Source organism: Prionailurus bengalensis, chromosome A2 (assembly GCF_016509475.1).
Source record: "Prionailurus bengalensis isolate Pbe53 chromosome A2, Fcat_Pben_1.1_paternal_pri, whole genome shotgun sequence".
Classification (NCBI taxonomy): Eukaryota; Metazoa; Chordata; class Mammalia; order Carnivora; family Felidae; genus Prionailurus; species Prionailurus bengalensis.
In genome coordinates, this window is record NC_057348.1 from 76,551,411 (window position 1) to 76,575,375 (window position 23,965).

Sequence of the window (23,965 nt, forward strand, 5' to 3'; positions counted from 1 at the left end):
ATGTTGTTGTAAAAGACGAGATTTTAAGTCTATTGCAGCTGTCAGTACTTATTCCCACCCCCCAGTTCTACGGTGTTGCTAATCTATTTTCTGTCTCTATTGATTTGCCTTTTCTGGTCATTTCATCTAAATGGAATTATACAAGATATAGTCTTTTGTGTCTGGCTTCATTCATTTTGCATAATGCCTTTGAGGTACGTCTGTGTCATAGAATGTCATTAGTAGTTCATTCTTTTTTTTTTTTTTTAATTTTTTTAATGTTTATTTTTCAGAGAGAGAGCATAAGCTGGGAGGGGCAGAGAGAGAGAGAGAGAGAGAGAGAGAGAGAGAGAGAGAGACAATCCGAAGTAGGCTCTAGGCTCCAAGCTGTTAGCACAGAGCCCAATGCGGGGCTCAAACTCATGAACCTGAGATCATGACCTGAGCCAAAGTCGGATGCCCCACCGACTGAGCCACTCAGGTGTCCCCATTCTTTTTTTTTTTTTTTAACGTTTTATTTATTTTTGAGACAGGGAGAGACAGAGCATGAACAGGGGAGGGTCAGAGAGAGGGAGACACAGAATCTGAAACAGGCTCCAGGCTCTGAGCTGTCAGCACAGTGCCCGACGTGGGGCTCGAACTCACGGACAGCAAGATGATGACCTGAGCTGAAGTCGGCCGCTTAACTGACTGAGCCACCCAGGCGCCCCTCCTTTCTTTTTTTTTAATTGCCGAATTCTGTTCTATTTTATGGAGCTAGCACATTTTGTTTATCCACTCACCAGTTGATGGATATTTGGATTGTTTCTCATTACTGGCTTTTGAATAATGCTACTATGAACATTTGCTTACATGTATTTGTGTGGACCTGTGCTTTCATTTCTCTTAGGTAGATTTCTAAAAATGGAATTGATGGGTTGTATGGTAAGTTTAATTTTTTAAAGAACTGCCATGTTGTTTTCCAAAGTGCCTATACTATTTTATATTCCCATCAGTAATATATGAGGGTTCCAGTGTCAACACATCCTTTTTTAAAATTATTTTTTTACTGTTTGTTTCTTTTTGGAGAGTGAGAGCACGTGTGAGTGGGTGAGGAGCAGAGAGACAAGGGGACAGAGGATCCAAAGTAGGCTCTGTGCTGACAGCAGTGAGTCCCATGCGGGGATCGAACTTAGGAACCATAAGATCATGACTTGAGTCCAAGTCAGGCGCTTAACTAACTGAGCCACCCAGGCATCCTCCAGTGTCTACACATCCTTACCAACACTTGTTATTTTCTCTTCTTTGATTATGGGCATTCTAGTAGCCCACGAATACAGTGGTATTTCATTATAATTTTAGTTTACATTTCTTAAATGACGATTTGGGTATCTTTTCATGTGCTTATTAGTCATTGGTATATCTTTAATTTATTCAGTCTATAATATCTTTTAGGCATTTTAAAATTGGATTGTTTATCTTATTGTTAAGTTATAGCTTTTTTTTGTTGTTGAAGAATAGTTGATACACACTGGTTCATTACTTTCAGGTGTACAACATAGTGATTCAACAACTATATACATTATGCTGTGCTCACTACAAGGGCAGCTGCCATCTGTCACAATACAATGCTATTACAGTACCACTAACTATATTCTCTATGCTGTACCTTTCATCCCTGTGACTTAGTCCATTACAGGAAGCCTGTACCTCCCACTCGTGTGTACCCATTTTGCCCATACCCCCAGCCCTCTCTTCTCTGGCAACCATCAGTTTTTTCTCTGTATTTATGGGTGTCTTTCTGATTTTTCTGTTTCTTCATTTGGTTTTTTAGATTCCACATATAATTGAAATCATATGATACTTGTCTTTCTCTGTTTGAATTATTTCACTTAACATACTACCCTCTAGGTCTATCCAACTTGTTACCAATGTCAGGATCTCATTCCTTTTTATGGCTGCGTAATATCTGTGTGTGTATGTATGCACACTACCTCTTCTTTATTCATCTGTCAATGGACAGTTGGCTATTGAAAATGATGCTCCAGTGAACATGGGGTGAATATATTTGAAGTAGTGTTTTGTTTTCTTCGGAAAAATACCCAGTTAGGAGCTTTTCTTTTGTATATTATGATACAATACGTGATTTGCCAATATTTTTTTTTTCCCAGTGTATGACTTAGAAATATTTCTACCAGTCTATGACTTGACTTTTATTTTTAAGTGTTGTCTTTTGAAACAGAAAATTATAAATTTTGATCAGGTCCAAATTATCAAATTTTCTTTTATGGATTGCTGGCACCATTTCTTGAAAACAGCTTGTCTTTCCCTGTTCAGTTTTTTTGTTGCCTTCATAATACTTAATTGACTTTGTATGTGTGGGATTATTTCTGGACTCTTTACTTTCCTCAGTTGAACTAGTTTTTTGCCTTTATATTAATTGTACACTATCTTAATCACTGAAGCTTTTTAGTAAGTCTTCTATCAGCCAAATGATCTTGAAAAAAGGATATCATTTTAGTATCTGCAATCCCATCTGAACTTTAGAATCAGCTCATCAATTTCTACTAAAAAGCTGTTAATGATTTTTAAAATTTTTAAGTTCTTTTTAATGTTTATTTTTGAGAGACAGAGTGAGAGTGGAGGAGGGGCAGAGAGAGAGAGGGAGACACAGAGTTTGAAGCAGGCTCGAACCTGCAGACTATGAGATCATGACCTGAGCCGAAGTCGAATGCTTAACCAACTGAGCCGCCCAGGTGCCCCTGTTTAGGATATTTTTAAATATATTTTTTTAAGTTTATTTATTTTTGAGAGAGAGAGAGAGAGAGAGAGAGCAAGAACAGGGGAAGGGCAGAGAGAAAGGGAGACACAGAATCCCAAGCAAGCTCCATGCTGTCAGCGAGTCCCCAATATGGGGCTCATCTCATGAACTATGAGATCATGACTTGAGCTGATGTCAAGACTCTGACACTTAACCAACTGAACCACCCAAGTGCCCCTAAAAAGATGGTTAGGATTTTGACTGGAAATGTATTACATCTGTAGGTCAGTTTGGGGAGAATTGATGTATTAACAATATTGCATCTTCCATGTCATGAATATGGTATATCTACATGTATGTAGGTCTTGTTTAATTTCAGCCTCACATTTTGGTTTCAGTTTTGTTAAACTTATCTTTAAATATTTGTTTTTGTGGGGAGCCTGGGTGGCTCAGTCGGTTAAGCATCTGGGTTTGGCTCAGGTCATGATGTCGTGTTTCCATGAGTTCAAGCCCCACATCGGGCTGTCTGCTGTCGGTGTAGAGCCTGCTTCAGATCCTGTGTCTCCTCTCTCTGCCCTTCCCCCTGCACTCTCTTTCTTGTTCTCAAAAATAGACAGACATAAAAAAAAGAAAAATAGGGGCACCTGTGTGGCTCAGTCAGTTAAGTGTTCGACTTTGGCTCAGGTCATGATGTCACAGTTCATAGGTTTGAGCCCTGTATTGGGTTTTGTGCTGGCAGGTCACAGCCTGGAGCCTGCTTTGGAGTCTGTGTCTCCCTCGCTCTCTGCCCCTCCCCCACTCATGCTCTGTCTCTGCCTCTCTGTCTCTCTCAAAAACAAACATTAAAAAAATGTTTTGTTACTATACGAAATGATATTTTTTATAAATTCTATTTTTCTGTTCATTGCCATTTTATATAGAACTGGTTGAAAATTGCATAAAGAAGGTTTTTATTAAAAAAATATGTTCTTTTTATATTGTTAGTAGACATAATATGACTTAATGGCAATATTGTTTGAAAGAACATAGATAAGATAATGAGGGATTGATAACTGAGGAGCCCTGATCTTCTAGTAAGCCATGGGAACATCTCATGTGAGAGATACTGTGTTAGTTATGGCAGAGAATACAAAAAAGGGTGAGGAAGTACTTTTCAAAAAGTTTACATCATGGTTAAAGGAAATAAGATAACTCTACACAATGACCTAATAAAATACTAATTACATAAATGCCGAAATAAAGAAACAAGTATTTAGAGTGCAAAGAAATTATATGCAGCTGGATTGCTTTATGATGTGTTTAATGCTTAAGAAATGGTATTTGAGATGGGCTTAGGAGCAGTAGGTTGTTGACATATTTGAAGTAAATCTTTAAGAATGAATGGATTGATAAGAGTTTTAAAGGATAGGATTTGAGTAGGCTAAGATGAGAGTAAGGAATTATAGTCAGAAAGAAGAATATAACAAATGCATGGGAGGTGGAGGCATGCAGGGCATATCCAGAGAATGGCAATGAAAGTGTGCATTAAAAGGATTAACTCAAGGCATTTCCCCTTGTCCTTGTTACATATTACTTATATCTGTCAGCCTCCTTCACTAAAGACAGACCTGGCTCAGTTAGCTTTTCAGTGAAAGCCTTTACATGATAGTTTCTGGCTTTAGTACCCATAGTAATCCACCCATCCATCCATCATCCTGTCCTCACTCTTCTTTGACTTTCTTAACTCCAGTTATGATCTTCATCGACTCCCGTGACTGTACAGTTGACCTCTGAAATCTTAAACTCTTAAATTCCGGGGCGCCTGGGTGGCGCAGTCGGTTAAGCGTCCGACTTCAGCCAGGTCACGATCTCGCGGTCCGTGAGTTCGAGCCCCGCGTCGGGCTCTGGGCTGATGGCTCAGAGCCTGGAGCCTGTTTCCGACTCTGTGTCTCCCTCTCTCTCTGCCCCTCCCCCGTTCATGCTCTGTCTCTCTCTGTCCCAAAAATAAATAAACGTTGAAAAAAAAAATTAAAAAAAAAAAAAAACAACTCTTAAATTCCATTTTATGTTTTACACCTCCCCTGATTTTCCAGCTTTCTCAGTACCTTACCCCAGACTCATAGTTTTTTATAGCTTTATTGAGCTATAATTCACCTAAGTGTGGAACTAAATTTTCTCCACTTCCTACCCCCTAACTCTCCAAATTTGATGTGTAACTGTACATTTCTTTGTCTTCCTAATATTGTTTCTTTCTATCTAAATCTTACTCAAGCTTTTCATTAAGCTATATATAAACTATAGTTACTTTTTTTTTTTTTTTTTTTGTCTGAAATTTCTTTAACTTTTGCAGGTAAGTTAGAGTTGCTGTCCAGGAAACATTTTTTCTTTAAGTTCATTTATTTTGATAGAGAAAGTGCGAGCAGGGGAGGGGCAGAGAGAGGGGGAGAGAAAGAATGCCAAGCAGGCTCCATGCTGTCAGCACAGAGCCCGACACGGGACCCCATCTCACGACCGGGTGATCATGACCTGAGCCGAAATCAAGAGTTGGACGCTTAATTGGCCAAGCCACCCAGGCACCCCATCTTAATCATTTTTAAGTGTACTGCTAACCATATTCATATTGTTGTGTAACAGACCTCCAGAACTTTCTCATCTTACAAAACTGAAACTCTTTATGCCCTAAGTGTGAATTTCTCTTTCTCCCTCCTGTCTTCCTCATTGGCACCTACCTTTCTGCTTTCTGTCTCTATGATTTTGACTATTTAGCTATTTCATATAAACAGAGCATATAGTATTTGTCCTTTTGGTTTATTTCATTTAGCATAATATCCTTGAGGTTCACCTGTATTTGAGTATACGTACTAAAGAAGGATTTCCTTCTTTAAGACTGTATAATATTCTATTGTATGGATATACCACATTTTCTTTTTTCATGAATCCATTGAAGCAACATTAGGGTTGCTTCCCCTCTTGGCTGTTATGAAGAATGCTGCAGTGAACATGGGTGTGCAAATATCTCTTGAGATCCATCCTGCTTTGAGTTGCTTGGGAGATACCAGATCATATGGGTAATTCTATTTTAAAATTTTTGTGGATCCTCCATACTGTTTTCATTAGTGGCTGAAACCATTCTGCATTCCCACCAGTAGTGCCCAAGGTTTCCAACTTTTCTGCATCTTTGTCAGTGCTTGTTATTTTCTGTTCTTTTGATATCAGCCATGCTAGTGGGTAAGAGGTGATATCTCTTAGTGGTTTTGATTTGTATTTCTCCCGTGATGAGTGATGTTGAGCATCTTTCCATATGCTTGTTGGCCTAGGTATATCCTAGGAATGGGATTGCTAGGGTTTTAGGATTTTTAATCTTTAGCTTTATTATGTAAAGTCCAACTATTTTCCCACATAATTCTGTCCTGCACACTGACAGTATAGAGTTGGTATTAGTTTGTATCATTGCCAACATTTATTGTTGTCAGACTTGCTAATTTTTGCCAATATTTCGGTGCATTTTTCAGGGAATTAATTACTAAAGAGGCTGAATACCTGAGATGTGTCCTCTATTGTATGTTTCAAATATCCCTTTGTGTTTTTTTTTTTTCTTTATTGATAATATCTGGATGGATAGAAGTAAAATTTACCATTTTTTTCTTTTAGGGTTAGTGTTTTTCTGTCTTGATTAAGAGAACATTCCCTACCCTGGGGTCATGAAGATCTTCTATATTGCTCTGTGTGATATGTTTTGGTATTTAATATACCTGAAATTATTTCAAAGTTTACGTTTTTCTGAAATGTCTAATCTGTTGTTACTTCCATCCTGTGTTTTCTATTTTACATAATGTATTTTTTAATCTCTAATGTTTTTGTCTTTTTATATCTTTCCTTTCTATAATGAAGTTTGTTTTCTTTTGAACTTACAGAGTATATTAAAATATTTTTTTTTAATGTTTATTCATTCTGAGAGAGAGTGGGGGAGAGAGAATCTTAAGCAGGCTTCTCACCCAGCGCAGAGCCTGACATGGGGCTTGATCTCACGACCATGAAATCATGACCTGAGCTGAAATCAGGACTCAGCCACCAAGGTGCCCTGAACATATAGGTATATTTAGAATAGGTATTTTAGTATTTCAGTCTTCATTATTTCTTCATCAATCATTATTGATTGACCTTTCTTCTTGTTATGGGTTTTATTTTTTCACTTATTCACGTGCCTGGTAAGTGAGAACTGGTTTTAATTCTTTGTTAGAGCAGGTCCAGAGCAGCCTTTAGTCCAGGACTAGTTTATATGTTAGCCCTAATTATTCACTGCTAGGTCTTAATGCTGTGGGCTCTGTGAAGTGTTTCAGTAATTCTTTCCCTGAGTTTCCTCCTACATATGTACATGTTGGTGCTTGAGTCCGCCCTTCTGCAGATATCCACAACCTTTCCTTCCTGTCCAGTTTCTGTCCATAAACTCTAGCCTTTTTGGTTCTCTTGAAGTCACATCTCTGTTTTCTCATTGTAGAGAGACCATCATGTTCTGTTTCTCTTTCCTTTCCCTTTGCTGGGGCCTGAAAATTGTCTCCCAGCAGTAAACTAGGGTAGTTAAGTTCATTTTCTTCTTTTTTTCTTTTTCTAAACCATTTTCTTTTTTCTTTTTTTGAGAGAGAGAATGAGCAGGGAAAGGGCGGTGGGGGTGGGGTGGGGAGGAGGACAGAGGCTCCAAAGCAGGCTCTGTACTGACAGGCTGACAGCAGCATTCCCGATGTGGGGCTCCAACTCATGAACCATGAGATCATGACCTGAAGTCAGACACTCAACTGACTGAACCACCAAGGTACCCCTAAAAGATTTTATTTTTAAGTAATTTCTGTATCCAACATGGGGTTCAAACCCACAACCTCTGGATCAAGAGTCACATGCTGCACCGACTGAGCCAGCCAAGTGTCCCAAGCATTTTGTTAATCCTGGGGATGATAGTTCTGTGCTGTCTGTTCAGCGTCTGAAAATGATTTCATGCATTTTTTTTTTATTTTTTTTTCAACGTTTATCTTATTTTTGGGACAGAGAGAGACAGAGCATGAACAGGGGAGGGGCAGAGAGAGAGGGAGACACAGAATCGGAAACAGGCTCCAGACTCTGAGCCATCAACCCAGAGCCCGACGCGGGGCTCGAACTCACGGACCGCGAGATCGTGACCTGGCTGAAGTCGGACGCTTAACCGACTGCGCCACCCAGGCGCCCCTGATTTCATGCATTTTGTTCAGCTTTCTAGTTGTTCACCATGGGAGTGTAAATCCAGCCTGTCATCCCATCATGTTAGAAGTTACTTTCAGTTTTAAAAACTGAGTTGTAGGTCATATGCTATAAAATTTACGATTTTAAACTGTATTTTTAAGTGTAAAATGAGTAGTTTTTACTGTAGTCACAGGGTTGTGCAACCAGCACATGTAACGTCAAAAGATTTTCATTACCCCAAAGAAAAACGTGATGCCCATTAGTAGTCACTCCCTCTTACTTATTCCCCCACCAACTTTCTAATATGCCGCATGTCTCTATGGAGTTGCCTGTGGTGGACATTTCATACAAATGTATCATACATTGTGTGGCATTTTTTTTTGTCTGGCTTCTTTCATTCAGCATAATGCTTTCAAGGTTCCTCTTGTAGTATGTTTCAATACTTCTTTCCTTTTTATGACCAAATAATACTACATTGTATGGATATACCGCATTTTTGTTTATCCATTCATTTTGTTTTCCTGTTGCTTGATGAATATTTGGGTTATTTCCACTTTTTGACTATGATGAGTAACAGCTGTTATGAATATTTTTGTACAAGTTTTTGTGTGGAAATTTTTCAATTATCTTGGGTGTTTACTTGAGAATATTTATGTTAAGGTCATATGCTAATTCTGTTTAACATTTTGATGTATGAAATTAATATGGTACAAACTCAAACTTATACAGTAATATATGTCAATTATATCTCAGTCTCTGGAAAAAGAAACTTTTTTTGAAGAATGCCAGACTGTTTTCCAAAGCAGCTGTACCATTTTCCATTCTTACCAGCAATGTATGAAAGTTTCAATTTCTTTATTTCTTGCCAATACTTCTTTTCTTTTTAATATAGCCATCTGATTGGGTATGGAGTGGTACCTTGTTGTTTTGATTTGAATTTCCCTACTGACTAAAGATATTGAGCATCTTTTATTGTGCCTATTGGCCATTTTTTAAATCATCTTACTCATTTTTATACAGTGTTATATTAGTTTCAGGTACACATTATAGTGATTGAACAACTCCAAACATTAACTGGTGCTCATCACAACAAGTGCAGTCCTTAATCCCCATGGCCTGTTTAACCCCACCTCCCACCTCCACCCCCTCTGGTAACCATCAGTGTTGGTGGGAATGCAAACGGGTACAGCCACTGTTGAAAACAGTATGGAGAGTTCTTAAGAAATTAAAAATAGAATTAACCCTATAATTCAGCAATTGCACTACTGGGTATTTACCCAAAGAATACAAAAATGTTAATTCAGAGGGATACCTGCACTCCTGTGTTTTTAGTAACATTATTTGCGATAGCCAGGGTATGGCTGTCTGTATCCTGAAAATGTCCATCAATTGGTGAATATATAAAGGAGATATGGGGGTGCCTGGGTGGCTCAGTTGGTTAAGCATCCGACTTTGGCTCAGGTCATGATCTCATAATTTGTGAGTTGGAGCCCTGCGTCGGGCTCTGTGATGACAGCTCAGGGCCTGGAGCCTGCTTCACATTCTGTCTCTGTCTCCCTCTCTCTCTGCCCCTCTACCACTTGTAGGTTGTAGTTTTCTAAGATTAGCAAATGTTCTCAGATTAAAAGCAGATTTGCTTCTTTTCTCTCTGGATTCTCCTGTGCTTCACTTTAACTTGGTATTCCTATTTGTAGTCTCATTTTAAGATGCTTTTCAGACATTTTTACATGGCATATAACATTTTTAGTTGTTTTCAGTGGTAAGCTAACAACTTGGTCTGCCATACTGAAAATAGAAAACTCCCATGTTTCATCTTTTTTTTTTTTTTTTTTAATTTATTTTGAGAGAGAGAAAGAGCAGGGAAGGGGCAGAGAGAGAGAGAGAGAGGGAGAGAGAGCACGCATGCGTGAATCCCAAGCAGGCTCTGCACTTTCAGCACAGAGCCCGATGTGAGGCTTGAATTCATGAACCATGAGATCATGACCTGAGCTGAAGTTGGATGTTTAACCCACTGAGCCCCCCAGGTGCTCCTCATCTTTTTTAATAAAGCAAACATCAGGGGCACCTGGGTGGCTCAGTCGGCGCCCCCCCTGCCCCCCCCTCGCCCCCCCCCTGCCCCCCCTCGCCCCCCTGCCCCCCCCGCGCCCCCCCCGCGCCCCCCCGCGCCCCCCTGCTCACATTCTTTAAAAATAAGTAAGTAAACTTTAAGAAACAAACAAACAAATATCAGATTATTTTATTCTCCTGATAAAATTATTCACTGGTTTCTTAACAAGAAATAGAATGAAGTGTCAATCCTTAATATGGCATGTAAGCCCCTTCATGCTTGCCTTCATCAATTTTGCCTTTTGCTAGAATTTTTCTCATTCATTCCTTTGCACATTTTCTTTCTTCTCTAACTCAGAATATTCTTGTCATTCACTACATTCTCACTGATGTGTCATTCTTTTGTGAGGACCTCTCCTGCCTTTCTTCTGGCAAGGCAGAATATTTCTCATTTTTTTGTTCCTTTAGTATCCTATGCATACTTCCATTATAGTTTTTTTCTGCATACCTTTTACTTTCCTCATACTCTTCTGTAAGACTGAGCTCCTTAAGGGCTGTGATATATGTGTTAATATTTGAATCTCTAGCCTTAGCATAGTGTTATTTATATACCAGACATTTAAATATTTAAGAAATGAGTAAAATGATTTTTTCCTTAGTCTGTGCTCCAGCTGTAATATTTTTTCTGAGTACATAGCATATGTTACTGAACAAAACATGTATGGTACTAAAAAAATTCTTTTTAATGTACTGCTACATCTGTCCTGTAACAACTTGAAAAATAGAGCATGTGAGAAGAGTGTGGATGTGTTAGTCTTTTTCATATAGAGAAGAGATACTTTAAGGTTATTTCAGTGATAGCTACTTAGAGCATGTGGGGCAGTGAGGATGCATGGGAACCTGTCCTAACAGCCAAAGAGGAATCCTGGCATGGTGGGGCCTGCGTGCACAGTGAGATATGGCTTCGCCTATAATAGCATGCTAACATTTACACATTTCTGTGACTCAGGCTCTGTGCGTTTGCAGCTCTCTGCTACTTTTTTCTTGCTGCCACTGTGGGTTAACTCTCATCCTCCTTTTCACTGGCTCATTGTTTCTTCTCACTCTAGCTGCTTTTGTCTCAGGGTTTCTGCTTATTGCCACTTTCCTAAAGTGAACGGTGGTGACTGCCAATAATAATTTTGGGCAGTTCTCGTTCACAACAATGCCACTAGTGACAGACCTGATGTGGTTTCTATTGACCTAACACTGTTTCCCTGAATCTAATCAGTTACGGCTAAAGTCACAAGGTCATGTGACCTGAAATTTGGTGAACGTTGTATAAGGACCTGCCCAAGCTACTTTTCTGAAGGAGTAGGGGTACTACCAGTACCCCGAGCACTCTTAGGAGTTCTCTCCTGTGAGTTCATGTTTTACTTGAATGTTAAAATATACGTTAGAACAATACTTCCTCATAGTTAAGTTGGAATTTTTTTTTTAAATTTTTTTTAACGTTTTATTTTATTTTTGGGACAGAGAGAGACAGAGCATGAATGGGGGAGGGGCAGAGAGAGAGGGAGACACAGAATCAGAAGCAGGCTCCAGGCTCTGAGCCATCAGCCCAGAGCCCGACGCGGGGCTCGAACTCACAGACCACGAGATCATGACCTGAGCTGAAGTCGGACGCTTAACCGACTGAGCCACCCAGGCGCCCCTTAAGTTGGAATTTAAATATCATTTTTTAGGATAACTCTCATTTTGGACTCAAAATCATGGCATGTTTAGGGAAATTTTTTTTCTTTTTTTTTTTTTTTTTTTTTTAATTTTTTTTTTCAATGTTTATTTATTTTTGGGACAGAGAGAGACAGAGCATGAACGGGGGAGGGGCAGAGAGAGAGGGAGACACAGAATCGGAAACAGGCTCCAGGCTCTGAGCCATCAGCCCAGAGCCCGACGCGGGGCTCGAACTCACAGACCGCGAGATCGCGACCTGGCTGAAGTCGGACGCTTAACCGACTGCGCCACCCAGGCGCCCCGGGAAATTTTTTTTCTTATGAAGGAAAAGACTAACATGTAAGGATGGTAGATTTATGTGTAATTTTAGGCAATGAATTAAAATTTAATTTTTCTATTAAAATCCTTGCTTTTGACTCCAGATCTTAAACCTGTCAGAATCATGCATTTCTTTTTTTCCCCTGTGGTTAATACACTCTTTGGGCAGTAAGTTTTAAGAACCTATTTATGTTTGCCTCTTAGCTAGCTATAAGTGATAAAGAAAATTTCATGTTTATGCAGGATTTTATAATTAATGAAAACTTTAATGTATTCTGAATCATTTGACTGTTACGATAATTGTGTTTAGAAGTTACATATCTCAGGGTGCATGGGTGGCTCAGTCGGTTAAATGCCCGACTTCTGCTCAGGTCATAATCTCACGGTCGGTGAGTTAGGGACCTGCGTTGGGCTCTGTGCTGATAGTTCAGAGCCTGGAGCCTGCTTCAGATTCTGTGTCTCCCTTTGTCTCTGTCTGTCCCTTGCTCTCTCTCTGTCTCCCTCTGTCTCTCTCTCAAAGATAAATAAACATTAAAAAATTTAAAAAAAAGTTGTATATCTCATCATTTTATGGACAAATAAACCGAGGTTCTGAAAGTTACTTGCTGGAGCCAGTGTGCAGCAGTGTTAAGACTGTGAAAGAAGATTTCTTTCTCTAAATTTAGTATTCTTTGCTTTTGATTCTGTAGAATATATAAAAAAGCTAGATAATCTAGTCCTGTGTTCCAGAAGCTAGCTGGAGGTAAAAATCAAGAACAAACTCGGCTTTGTAAGTACAGATGAAGTGTAGTGGACTAGGAGTTAGGAGGCCTGACTGCTAGTCTACATCACCCAGCCACATGATAGTAAGTGAACTTTAGTGTCTTTTGACCCCCGTTTTATTGAGATATAATTGACATATAACACTGTGTAAGTTTAAAGTGTATAACGTGATGATTTGATAACATGCATATGTTGTGAGATGATTACCACAATAAGCTTGGCTAACCCATCCTTTACCTCAGGTGATTACCATTTTTGTTGTGGTGGTAATGGTGGTGCATTTTTTTTTATGATGAAAGGTTAGAGTGGATCTGTACATTCTCTTCCAGCTCTAAAATACAGAACTCTTTCATAATGTTTTTATTTTTTATTTTATTTCTTTTAATCTAGATTTTTTTTTAATGTTTATATTTTGAGAGAGAGACAGAGTGTGAGCAGGGGAAGGGCAGAGAGAGAGAGGGAGACACAGAATCTGAAGCAGGCTCCTGGCTCTGAGCTGTCAGCACAGAGCCGGATGCAGGCCTCAAACCCACGAACTGTGAGATCATGACCTGAGCCAAAGTTGGATGCTTAACCGACTGAGCCACCCAGGCACCCTGAATATTTTTATTTTTTATGGTTACAGAAGCATGAGAGGTCAGGATTTTTGTGTTTGAGATAAACACTTTAGGGGTGCCTGGGTGGCTCATTCGGTTAAGTGCTGACTTGGGCTCAAGTCATGATCTGAACAGTTCGTGAGTTCGAGCCCTGCGTCGGCTCTGTGCAGACAGCTCAGAGCCTGGAGCCTGCTTCTGATCCTGTGTCTCCTCTCTCTCTCTGCCCCTCCTCCACTCGCCCTCTGTCTCTCTCAAAAATAAACATAAAAAATTAAAAAAAATAAGATAAACACTTTATTTTTATTATTGTTATTAAATATTAGCCCTAATTTTCTGCACCCTTACTGTAAAAAATAGTATACAAGAGGGACAACTAAGTTGAATACCTTTGGCCAAAATATTACAAAGGAAGAAAGGAAGGGAAAGTAAAGAAAAATACGCTATGTACATTTTGGTATCTTTATTTCCAGTATTTAATTTTTCTGGGATTAACTCATATGCAGGCTTACCTTAGGAAGGAAATTCATCTTAGAAATTTGTTGTCTTTAGAACTATTTTGAAGTCTGGGGCGCCTGGGTGGCTCAGTTGAGCATATGACTCTTAAATTTGGCTCTGGTCATGATCCCAGGGTCATAGGATTGGGCCCAGGTCAGGCTCTGCACTGGACATGGAGCCTGCTTGGGATTCTCCCTCCCTCCCTCTCTCTCTCTCTCTCTCTGTCTCCCCCTCCCATCTTTCTCTCCCCTTCCCCTACCTTGTGCACTCTCTCTCTAAAATAAAAAATAAATAAATAAAAACTGTTTTGAAATGTAAGCCCTCTTTGGAAGCTTATTATGTTTTAACCATTTTCTGTTCACTTTGGTCATTTCTGTTTTGAACATTGGGGAAACTTTAATGTTCCTGTTTAATCTTTTTATTCCTTGAGCTCCTAATTCATTTAAATGCATGTGGTATAAGAAAGCAACAAAGAAAGAGCTACAAAGTTGTTTCTGCCTTGAACATAAAATCACTATGATTGTTCTGTCAATTAGGAGAAAGTACTTTTACTTACATTTAATTCCCTTTGCTTTTTATCCCCATTTCACTCTTTACAGAAGCCTTTTCTTTCTCCAAACAGAGCCTTCTGACTTCATCTGTATACATGAATACATGAGTTGAATTTAATTATCACCCCAAGAATCATCCATCTTAGCTCATTTTAGTAACATTGTTAGCTTATGAACTGCTTCAGAGTTTTTCAGAAAGAAATTTTGAAGAGCTTATTATCTCTTACATAGAGTATTTAAATTTAAAAAATTTTTAAATTATATAAGAAAATGAGTTTTTTTAACTTTCAGTATGACAGCTTTGTTGAGATATAATTCACATACCTATTATATAACATTTTTATCTTTTCAATTTTTTTAACTTTTTATCGTTTTACTTTTTAATTTTTTAAGTCATACGCATATATTAGCTTTTCACTGGAAAGTTTTTAATTAAAATTTTTAACTTTGAAATTATATAAGTAAGAAAGCTTAAGAAAATGTTCAAACTAAGAAGGAAGAAATCATCTGACAAACATTTTCTCTGTGTGCTTATGTTTTATCGGTACATGGTTTTCATATACTTCAGTAGGGTCCTGTTAAAAATTTGATCTACTTGTATAGATGATGACTTGTTTAACTGGCTGTGTAATTATCTGCCAAAAAGTGAATATGCCAGGAAGGAAGGGAGAGGGAAGATAACAGCAACATAAAATGCCAGTGTCCCCAAATACTGTAAAAACAGCAGCTACTAGAGCAAAACTAAAAAACGTGTGCTGTGGGAGTGTTTTTGTGTTAGTTCTAGATCTAGCCTCCAGGGGGCGGAGCAGCTTCTGTTTCTGCTTGGGGAAAGCCAGTAAGACATCCCACTACAGGACGCCACTGTGCTGAGAGGCAGCTGGAGGCAAACATGCAGAGACGATAGGTTCAGAAGCCTAAGACGTCAGACATTTGAGTGAAGCCTTCTAGTACTCTCCAAACCAGCCTCATTGCTAGCTGGGTGCAGCGACTGAGTAATCCCAGCTGATACCACATGCAGCATTTGAACCCTGCCTAAATTCCTGACCCACAGAATTGTGAGACATAAGAAATCATTTTAAACCACTAAGTTTTGAACTGGTTTTGGTGCAGTGATAGGTAATTGGTAGACCTGCCAAACTGCTTTTCAAGTATAGAGATAGCCATCCACATACGAATGCAGGGAAGATTGTTCCCCTCTTTCCTTAGGAATCTGATAGTGTGTTTGAGACAATCAGAATGACTAGAGAAATACCAACGTAAGACAGGTGATGAGCATAGGAGCTAATATTAAATGAAGGCTATTAATGGGAGTATAGTATGTCATGGCTGTATGTTTTGATAAATAAAAATTGTAAAAAAAGGGAGCGCATGTGCAAAACAGGTTTTAAGAACTGTCTTCAGCTATCATATTTGTATCATTGGTTGTGTATTGAGATAATGTTTTCTGTATGTTGTGCAGCAAAGCAAATGGATAATGTTAAATTATTCTAATTCTGTTATGTCTTACATCTTTGAGAGCTAGAAGTATCCGTGTGGAAGAAATAATGTACAGATGTAAGTTAGAAGATTAAGCAAATGCCCTGTGCTCCTGATTTAAAAAAAATTTTTTTTTACTGTTTATTTTTTTGAGAGAGCACGAGCAGGGGAGGGGCAGAGAGAGAGGGAGACACAGAATCTGAAGCAGGCTCCAGGTTCTGAGCTGTCAGCACAGAGCCTGATGCAGGGCTCAAACCCACAAACTGAGATCATGACCTGAGCCGAAGTCAGACGTTTAACTGACTGCACCACCCAGGCGCCCCATTAATTGGAATTATCAGTATAAATTCATGAGGGATTTTAATTTTATTTTTATATATACATTATGTATGTACATATTTTTGTACATAGATACGTATAATATTAATCTGAGAATGTTTTATGTATATTATGGAATAAAGCAATGAATATGTGATGTTTTGATTGTGACATTTCCTATCTATGTCTGCTGAAAAGTCACAGAAATGAGCAAGTTTAGTTTCCAGAATGTGTTCTTGAAAAGCTGTTGACCTCTAAAGAAAACCAGGGCTTCCTTGATAAATCTTTGATTCCAGGTGGGGTTGAAATACATAAAATGATGCTGGAACATTTTTGTACTGTATATCAAAGAAGCTATCAACCAGGGCTCCTGGGTGGCTCAGTTGGTAAGCGTCCGACTTCAGCTCAGGTCATGATCTCATGGTTCGTGAGTTCGAGCCCCACATCAGGCTCTGTGCTGACAGCTCAGAGCCTGGAGCCTGCTTCAGATTCTGTGTCTCCCTGTCTCTCTGCTCCTCCTCCACTCACACTCTGTCTCCCTCTCAAAAATAAACATTAGAAAAATTTTTGAAAACTGTCAACCACTGCTAACATGAATCATAACAAAAGGATTTTGCAAAGCCTCTGGGGTGACCAACTATACTAGGTTTAGCACAGAAAATCCAGGGTTCTGGGAAACTTCTGTCTCAGGCAAATTGGTACAATTGGTCAGCCTGAGAGTCTCGCAGTGGCCACAGAAGGACAAAGCGAGCCTCTGCAACGATAGAAGCTACAGTGGATTGGTATCCTTTATTGTGGTTAAATCTCTGTGTTCATATTGATAGCTGAAACAAACAAACAAACACCCCACTAATTGTTCATCTTTGGTGGGTATAGGGAAAGTAATCTTTTTTTTTTTAAACAATTGATAATCAATTTATTAAAAAGTTGATTTAAGCATCTGCAATAGTGACTTCAGTCTCAACTCCTGGCTCAATACTGATGGAAGTAATCTGTTTAACAATCTCAGAAGGACTGTGCAAATCAATGACTTGCCTCATTATTTCAATGATCGTCATCTGAAAATGATCCCAAGTCTTAGAATCTTTACCACAGGGAGTTTTTCTTGCAGTGATTTTGAGTCTTGGTAGGTATCCAAACTGTCCTTTCACTTTGAGATTCTTTTCCTTTGTGCCTCTGACGAAGTCAGCACATAACTTCTCCAAAGATTGCACGTTGTGCCTGGTTAGCAGGCTCCAGGCTCCAAGCTGTCAGCACGGAGCCTGATGAGGGGCTCGAACTCACAAACTGCAAGATCATGACCTGAGCTGAAGTCTGACTCTCAACTGACTGAGCCACTCAGGTACCCCTAGTGTAATTCTAATTGGGCAACTTGCCACCTCTGGTTCCCCGGGTGTCTTCCTGGTGTCTTTAAAAGTCATGGCTGTGGCGTGGCTTCCTGACCTACTTGTTCCTTGGTGAGAATGAACAGCAGTGAGGCAGGAGCAGGAGTGGGGCCTCCAGAGCGCTGCTGGAGTTGTGACCCTGTCCTCCTCAAAGAGCAGGGAAACAGTCTAATTTTGAAAACTGACAAAGCATGAGAAAGAATCAAGTATTTATTTTTATTTTTTTGTATGAACAGTACCACCAGGTAAACACATAGTAGGTGGGGTAAAGTTAGAAATTTTGTATGCTAATAAATAAAGGCAAAATGATGGATTTGGGATAATCTCTATGTTTTAATGGATTTTCACTTGAATATCACTGACTGCTAACAACACAGAGAAAAATCATACACGTGTTGCACATGCACCACTACGTAAGGGATGATTTTGCCTAAGATATTACGGTTGAGTTTGATGAAGCTGCCTACATCCAACTACTGATGTACGGGAAATATGGAAGACAGAAGAACGTGTTAAACTGCACTGTGGGAATGCTCTCAACAAAACCCAGTCTGTGGGAAAATGTATAGGACAGATGATTGAATATATTTAGCAGATTGCAAAGAAAAAAATAAGATGGTGAGGGAACCTATATAGATTTTAAAAAAGGGCAAGTTTAAACTATAGCATATAAACTAGTGTATAGATAAATATACTTCAGTATTAAAAGCACAAAGAAAAGCAAGGAAGTGATTATCCCAAAAGCCAGAGTAGTGATTTCTCTTGGCTGGGATGGGAGAGTAGAGGGCAATGGATGGAAGGCGTCATGATTGAGATAGGGTACCTAGAGGGCTTCTGTAGTCGTTTCCATGCTTCTGTCTTCTGATCTGCATGGTGGTTCCAGGTTCATTTAGCTGTAATTTCTGTGTATGGTTTTCTGTGTTTGTAGTATCTGTATTTATTTTAAGGACTATTTTATAGAGCAGTTGCAGGTTCACAGCAAAAGCAAGAAGAACAGGGCTCCTGGGTGGCTCATTTGGTTAAGTGTCCGACTCTTGATTTCAGCTCAGGTCGTGATCTCACAGTTGGTGAGATCGAGCCCCGTGTCATTCTCTGTGCTGACAGCCCGGAATCTCCTTGGTTTCCCTCTCTCACTGCCCCTCCTCTGCTTGGGTACACTTTCTCACTCTCTCAAATAAATACAGTTAAAAAAAAAAAAGAGGAAGATAGAGGTATCTCCTATATCCCCTGCCCCTAAACATGCATGCCTCCCCCTTAATCACCATCCCCCACCAGAGTGGTACATTTGTTAAAATTGTTGAACCTATAGTGACATATCATTATCTCCCAGAGTCCATAATTTACATCTGGGTTCACTCTTGGTGTATATTCAGTGGGTTTGAATAAATGTATAGTGACATATATCCATCATTATAGTGTTTATACAGAGCATTTTCAGTGCCCTAAAAATCTTGTGTACTCTGTGTAGTCAGTCTTCTAAACTTTGGCAGCCACTGATCTTTTTCTTTTCTCCATAGTTTTGTCTTGAAATGATACTAATACTTATAGCCTTTTTAGATTAGCTTCTTTCACTTAACTGATATGACATTACTCTATGTCTTTTCATGGCTTGATATCTCAGTTCTTTTTAGTGCTGATAATATGTTGGTATTGTATTTGATTATAAAAGTCCCACATAAAAAATAAGGAAGGGAAATTGTCTGGAGTGGAGGCAACTATATTAGGAAATGCTGACAGTTGATGCCTTATAGATTATCTAAGACTTCTTGACTGAGGATTTTATTAAATGCTGTTGTGAGAAGATTCAACATAATCTGTTAGTAGAGAGCCATTGAAGTTTATTAAAAAGGGGACTGGAGTGCTGAAAACTGTTTCTAAGAGGCTAAATCTAGCAGGATGGATTTCAGTTAAGAGACTGGAAAGCTAGTTGGTAGACCACATTGTGAAGGTGAAGGTGGTAAAGATTTGGATTAGGTGATGCTTGTAGGACCAGAGGTAATGTAACTTTTGGGTTATGCAACAGAAGAATGGTCAATAAGAGTTGGTGACAGATTAAGTATGGTTAAAAATAAAAGCATTAGAAATAAGCTCAAAGATTTCATGTGTGAGGGCATATCCTTTATGGGATAGGTACTGGGGGATTCTAGGTGATTAGACTAAAGTAAGATCTGGTATTTCTCCTCATGAAGTATTTGGAATCCCAGAGGAATGATTATTAGGGATACTGCATTCCAGATGGTTCATTTAAAAATGCTCTTCTGACAAGCAAGAAAAAACTGATAAGTGGTTGTTTTTGGTAAGTGCATATTTGGGACATAGAGATAAGACGGTGACTTTTTAAATTTTCTTTTGCATCTTGAATTATGTGCTTATATTACTTATTCAGAATATAAATAAAATTTAATTAAAAGATAAAGATGCGCAAATCTTCCAGTTTCTAGGGACACATTTTATTTTTTTAATGTTTATCTTTGAGAGAGAAGGTGTGCCTGTATGCATGCACAGAAGTGAGTGCGGGAGGGGCTGAGAGAGATGTGGGCACAGAGGATTCCAAGCAGGCTCTGTGCTGTCAGCACAGAGTCCAACACAGGGCTCGAACTCAGGAAAGGTGAGATCATGACCTGACCTGATGTTGGAGGCTTACTGAGCTACCCAGGGGCCCCCAGGGACATTCTTATTTGGCATTCTTTTATCATTATAATTACTTTAGACTAAAGTTACTGAGAAAAGCATTCAGGTAAACAGGTTTAATAATTGGTTGCCTTTGACTTACATGTTTGTAAGCATTATGCTTTTGATTATATGTTTGTGTGTCTTTGTATGTTGTGTGGGTATGTGTGTGGTTCTGGGGTGTGTGTGTTTCATTCAGAAAACAGTGTTTATAGCTGCAGTCTCAGCTGTTTTCCTAGTGCTTTTAATTCTTATTGCCTCCAGTTAAGATTTTCCTCCTTAGATGGGAGATGTTCTTCTCAACCAGCTTGAGGGTCATAAAGATGGTGGTGATGCGGCAGCATCGACTGTCTCTCTTCATTATCGCTACTGATGCTAAAGGTCACTACATATCTACTATTCCATCAGTCTTCCCTCTCCTGTCTCTCCCTTGGGCAATTGCTCTGGAGCCAGCTTCTGTAATAAAGTGTCCTGAAATACTTGGGTCTTCATTTCATGTCTTAGTCTTGGTTATGTAAAGACCCAGCATTAGGTCTGGTAATGAAAAACAAATAGTAAGTGAATGTATATGTATATGATAGTTTTTTGTTTTGTTTTGTTTTAATAACTCTCTTTTATAATTTGTTATTAGTGATTTAAAAAACATTAGAAAATTCAAGTAGGACATATTTATTCTTTAAGATCTGGTGAAATTGGGAAAAGTTATGTTTGTTCCCCTATGGACCTAGAAAAGAGAATCCAGGATGAAAACAATAAGAGGCAGTAGTAGGAAGCTAAGCAGTCCTAGCACGGTGGCTATCAACCTTGGTTGCACATTGGATATTAAAAAAAATACTGAGGGGTGCCTGGGTAGCTCAGTCTGTTAGGTGTCTGACTTTTGATTTAGGCTGGGGTCCTGATTTCATGGTTCTTGGAATGGAGCCCCACGTCCTCGCTGACAGCATGAGCCTGCTTGGATTCTCTCTCTCTGCCCCTTACCCACTCATGCTCACTCACTCTCTCAAAATAAATAAACATTAAAAAAAATACAGGTGGTGCACTGGGTGGCTCAGTTGGTTAAGCGTCTGACTTCAGCTCAGGTCATGATCTCACAGTTCCTGAGTTCGAGCCCTGCGTTGGGCTCTGTGCTGACAGCTTGGAGCCTGGAGCCTGCTTCAAATTCTGTGTCTCCGCCCCCCCCCCCCCCCCCCCCCGTTTCTCCCCCAGCTCATGGTCTGTCTCTCCTTCTCTCAAAAATAAACATTAAAAAAAAAGATTAAAAAAAAATACAGGTGCTCAGTATGCACCTCTAGAGATTCTGATTTAATTGGCCAGGGCTATGGCCTTGACTTTGGAATTTTTTGAATTTGAATTTAATATGAAGACTGAGAACCACTGGCCTGGAGACTAAAACTGCTCAAGGATCCAGAAAAGAGTTCCCGAGTTTTATAGCACCTCATTCCCCATTTTCTTCTTATGGGGTAAATTGGGAGTTTTATTTTAAAATGATGCTTTCTAAGCCTTGTGAGTTTTTAGGTTTCTGATGGATAGGAAACAAAAGACATGAATGAATCTTTAGCATATGGAAAGAACAGAGAGATTCACATGATAATAGTAATAAAACGTAATGGATTGACTATACTTACTCAACACTGTGATATTTGTGCAGGTTGCTTGTGATTTGCTTCGGAGAATAGTTCGCATCCTGTATCTCACTAAGAGACTCCAAGGACAACTGCAAGGGGGAAGCAGAGAGATAACAAAAGCTGCTCAGAGTCTTAATGAACTTGGTAAGTTCTTTTTTGATTAAAAAGTTAGAGTTTTTAAGATTTTTCAGTCACTTGATTTGTTGACTATTGTTATCACCCATAACAAATATTATTGAACAAATTTATTTAATAATTAACCATATACAACTTTGTCACACTTTTCAAAATGAGTGAGTAAAATTAGTTGATTTCTTAGAAATGCGTCTTAGTTTTTTAATTCTTGTAAAATTGGCCTTTTTTTTTTTTTTTGGTGTACAGGCATGTGAATTTTAATACATGTATAGATTCATGTAACCGCCAGCACAGTCATGATATAGAATAAATTCCATCACCCCCAAAATTCCCTCATGCTATCCCTTTACAGTCACACCTGCCCCCTCTCCCTTTGGCAACCATTGATTAGTTTTCCATCAGTTTAGTTTTCTTTTTAGGAGAATGTTAAATAAATGGGATTATAAAGTATGTGACATTTTAGGGGTGCCTGGGTGGCTCAGTTGGTTGGGCGTCCTACTTCGGCTCATGTCATGATCTCATGGTCCGTGAGTTCAAGCCCTGCATCGAGCTCTGTGCTGTCAGTTGAGAGTCTGGAACCTGCTTCACATTCTGTGTCTCCCTCTGTCTCTGCCCCTCTCCCACTCACTTTCTGTCAAAAAATGAATAAATATTAAAAAAAAAATTTAAAAAAACAGTAAAGTATGTGACATTTTGAGGCTAGTGTTTTGTACTCAGCATAATACCCCTGAGATTCATCCAAGTTTTTGTATATACCATAGTTTGTAACTTGGTGTTTGTTGGAATATCACTGTGTGGTTGTACCACAGTTGGTTGATTGACAGATTGAAGGAAATTTATGTTGTTTCTAGTTTTTGGTAATGATGAATAAAGCTACTATAAACATTTGTGTACAGGTTTTCATGTGAACTTAATTTTCATTTCTGTAGAATAAATGCTGTTTTTTAGGTGACAGATCCTGTGTTGGCATTATGCCTAGAAAATTTATTGAATTCATTTCTTCATATGCTCATTCTTTTCTCAGGCATTTAGAACAGACTCTTGACATTCAAGGGTTTAACATTCATGGTTTGGACTGTTAACAAGCTGCAAGGTCCATGATGATATAGTTCATAATATTTTAGGCAAATTTTTGAATAGGTACTGAGTATATGTAGAACTCACACCTGCATTTTAATGAGGCTTTGTCATTTTCTTCTTTTCATTGGGCACCCAGTAATTTTTCTGAAGTGGATGTGTTTAGTGATTTTGTACCTTTGTAGGTTCAGAGGTCTTTGATGATATCCAATTCAGATATCAAGAGTCTACTTACTGTTGGTGGTATGCTTTGAAAATAATATCAGAAAGATAGGCATTACATGTTATTTTTGAAATCTTCTATCTTTGATATTTCAATTGCATAGTCATGTTGTAATGCTTATTCCATATTTTTTACAAAAGAAATATAACATTCTTCATACTTCAACATTTCAATTTTCAATGCCTGAATACATTGTTTAGGCACATCATTAGAAATATAGTTAACTTGTGATTTAATATGCTTGGAATACATTGTTTAAAAAGTTAATGTTTATTAAAATTAAATTTTTTTTTTCAAGTTTTTAAATTCCAGTTAACATAGTGTTAAATTAGTTTCGGGTATATGGTACAGTGATTTAACATCCATATATCACTTGGTGGTCATCATGATAAGTGCTCCTTAATCCCCATCACCTATTACCTCTTCCTGCCTTCCCCACTTCTCCTCTGATAACCATCAGTTTGTTCTCAATAGTTAAGAGCCTATTAAAAAGTTAATTTTTAAGCAATTAGTAACGCTTGGGTATTTTTTTTCCACAGTATGTGCTAAATGTAGGAGTGTAAAAATTCTAGTATCAGCTTTTATTTTTGCTTTATCACATTTAATTTTTTTGTTCCAAAAATAATCTGTAGGATAATAGAATCATTAAAAACAGGCACAAATTAG

General features: G+C 38.6%; 2 protein-coding genes across 2 annotated transcripts in view; one reads left to right on the forward strand and one right to left on the reverse strand.

Moving 5' to 3' along the window:
- The window catches only part of COG5 (component of oligomeric golgi complex 5), a 316,096-nt gene that overhangs the window by 16,301 nt on the left and 275,830 nt on the right, over positions 1-23,965 (forward strand). Inside the window, exon 6 of the mRNA XM_043588598.1 lies at positions 21,888-22,008. Within this exon, the coding sequence (XP_043444533.1) occupies positions 21,888-22,008 (121 nt within the window). The remainder of the gene's footprint in view (positions 1-21,887; positions 22,009-23,965) is intronic.
- On the reverse strand, positions 17,022-17,741 carry LOC122487751 (40S ribosomal protein S20-like). The gene is made up of 2 exons (XM_043588608.1): positions 17,523-17,741; positions 17,022-17,417 (listed from the first exon to the last, which is right to left on the reverse strand). Exons 1-2 carry the CDS (start codon positions 17,603-17,605, stop codon positions 17,117-17,119), a joined length of 384 nt encoding a protein of 127 aa, XP_043444543.1. The 5' UTR covers positions 17,606-17,741; the 3' UTR covers positions 17,022-17,116.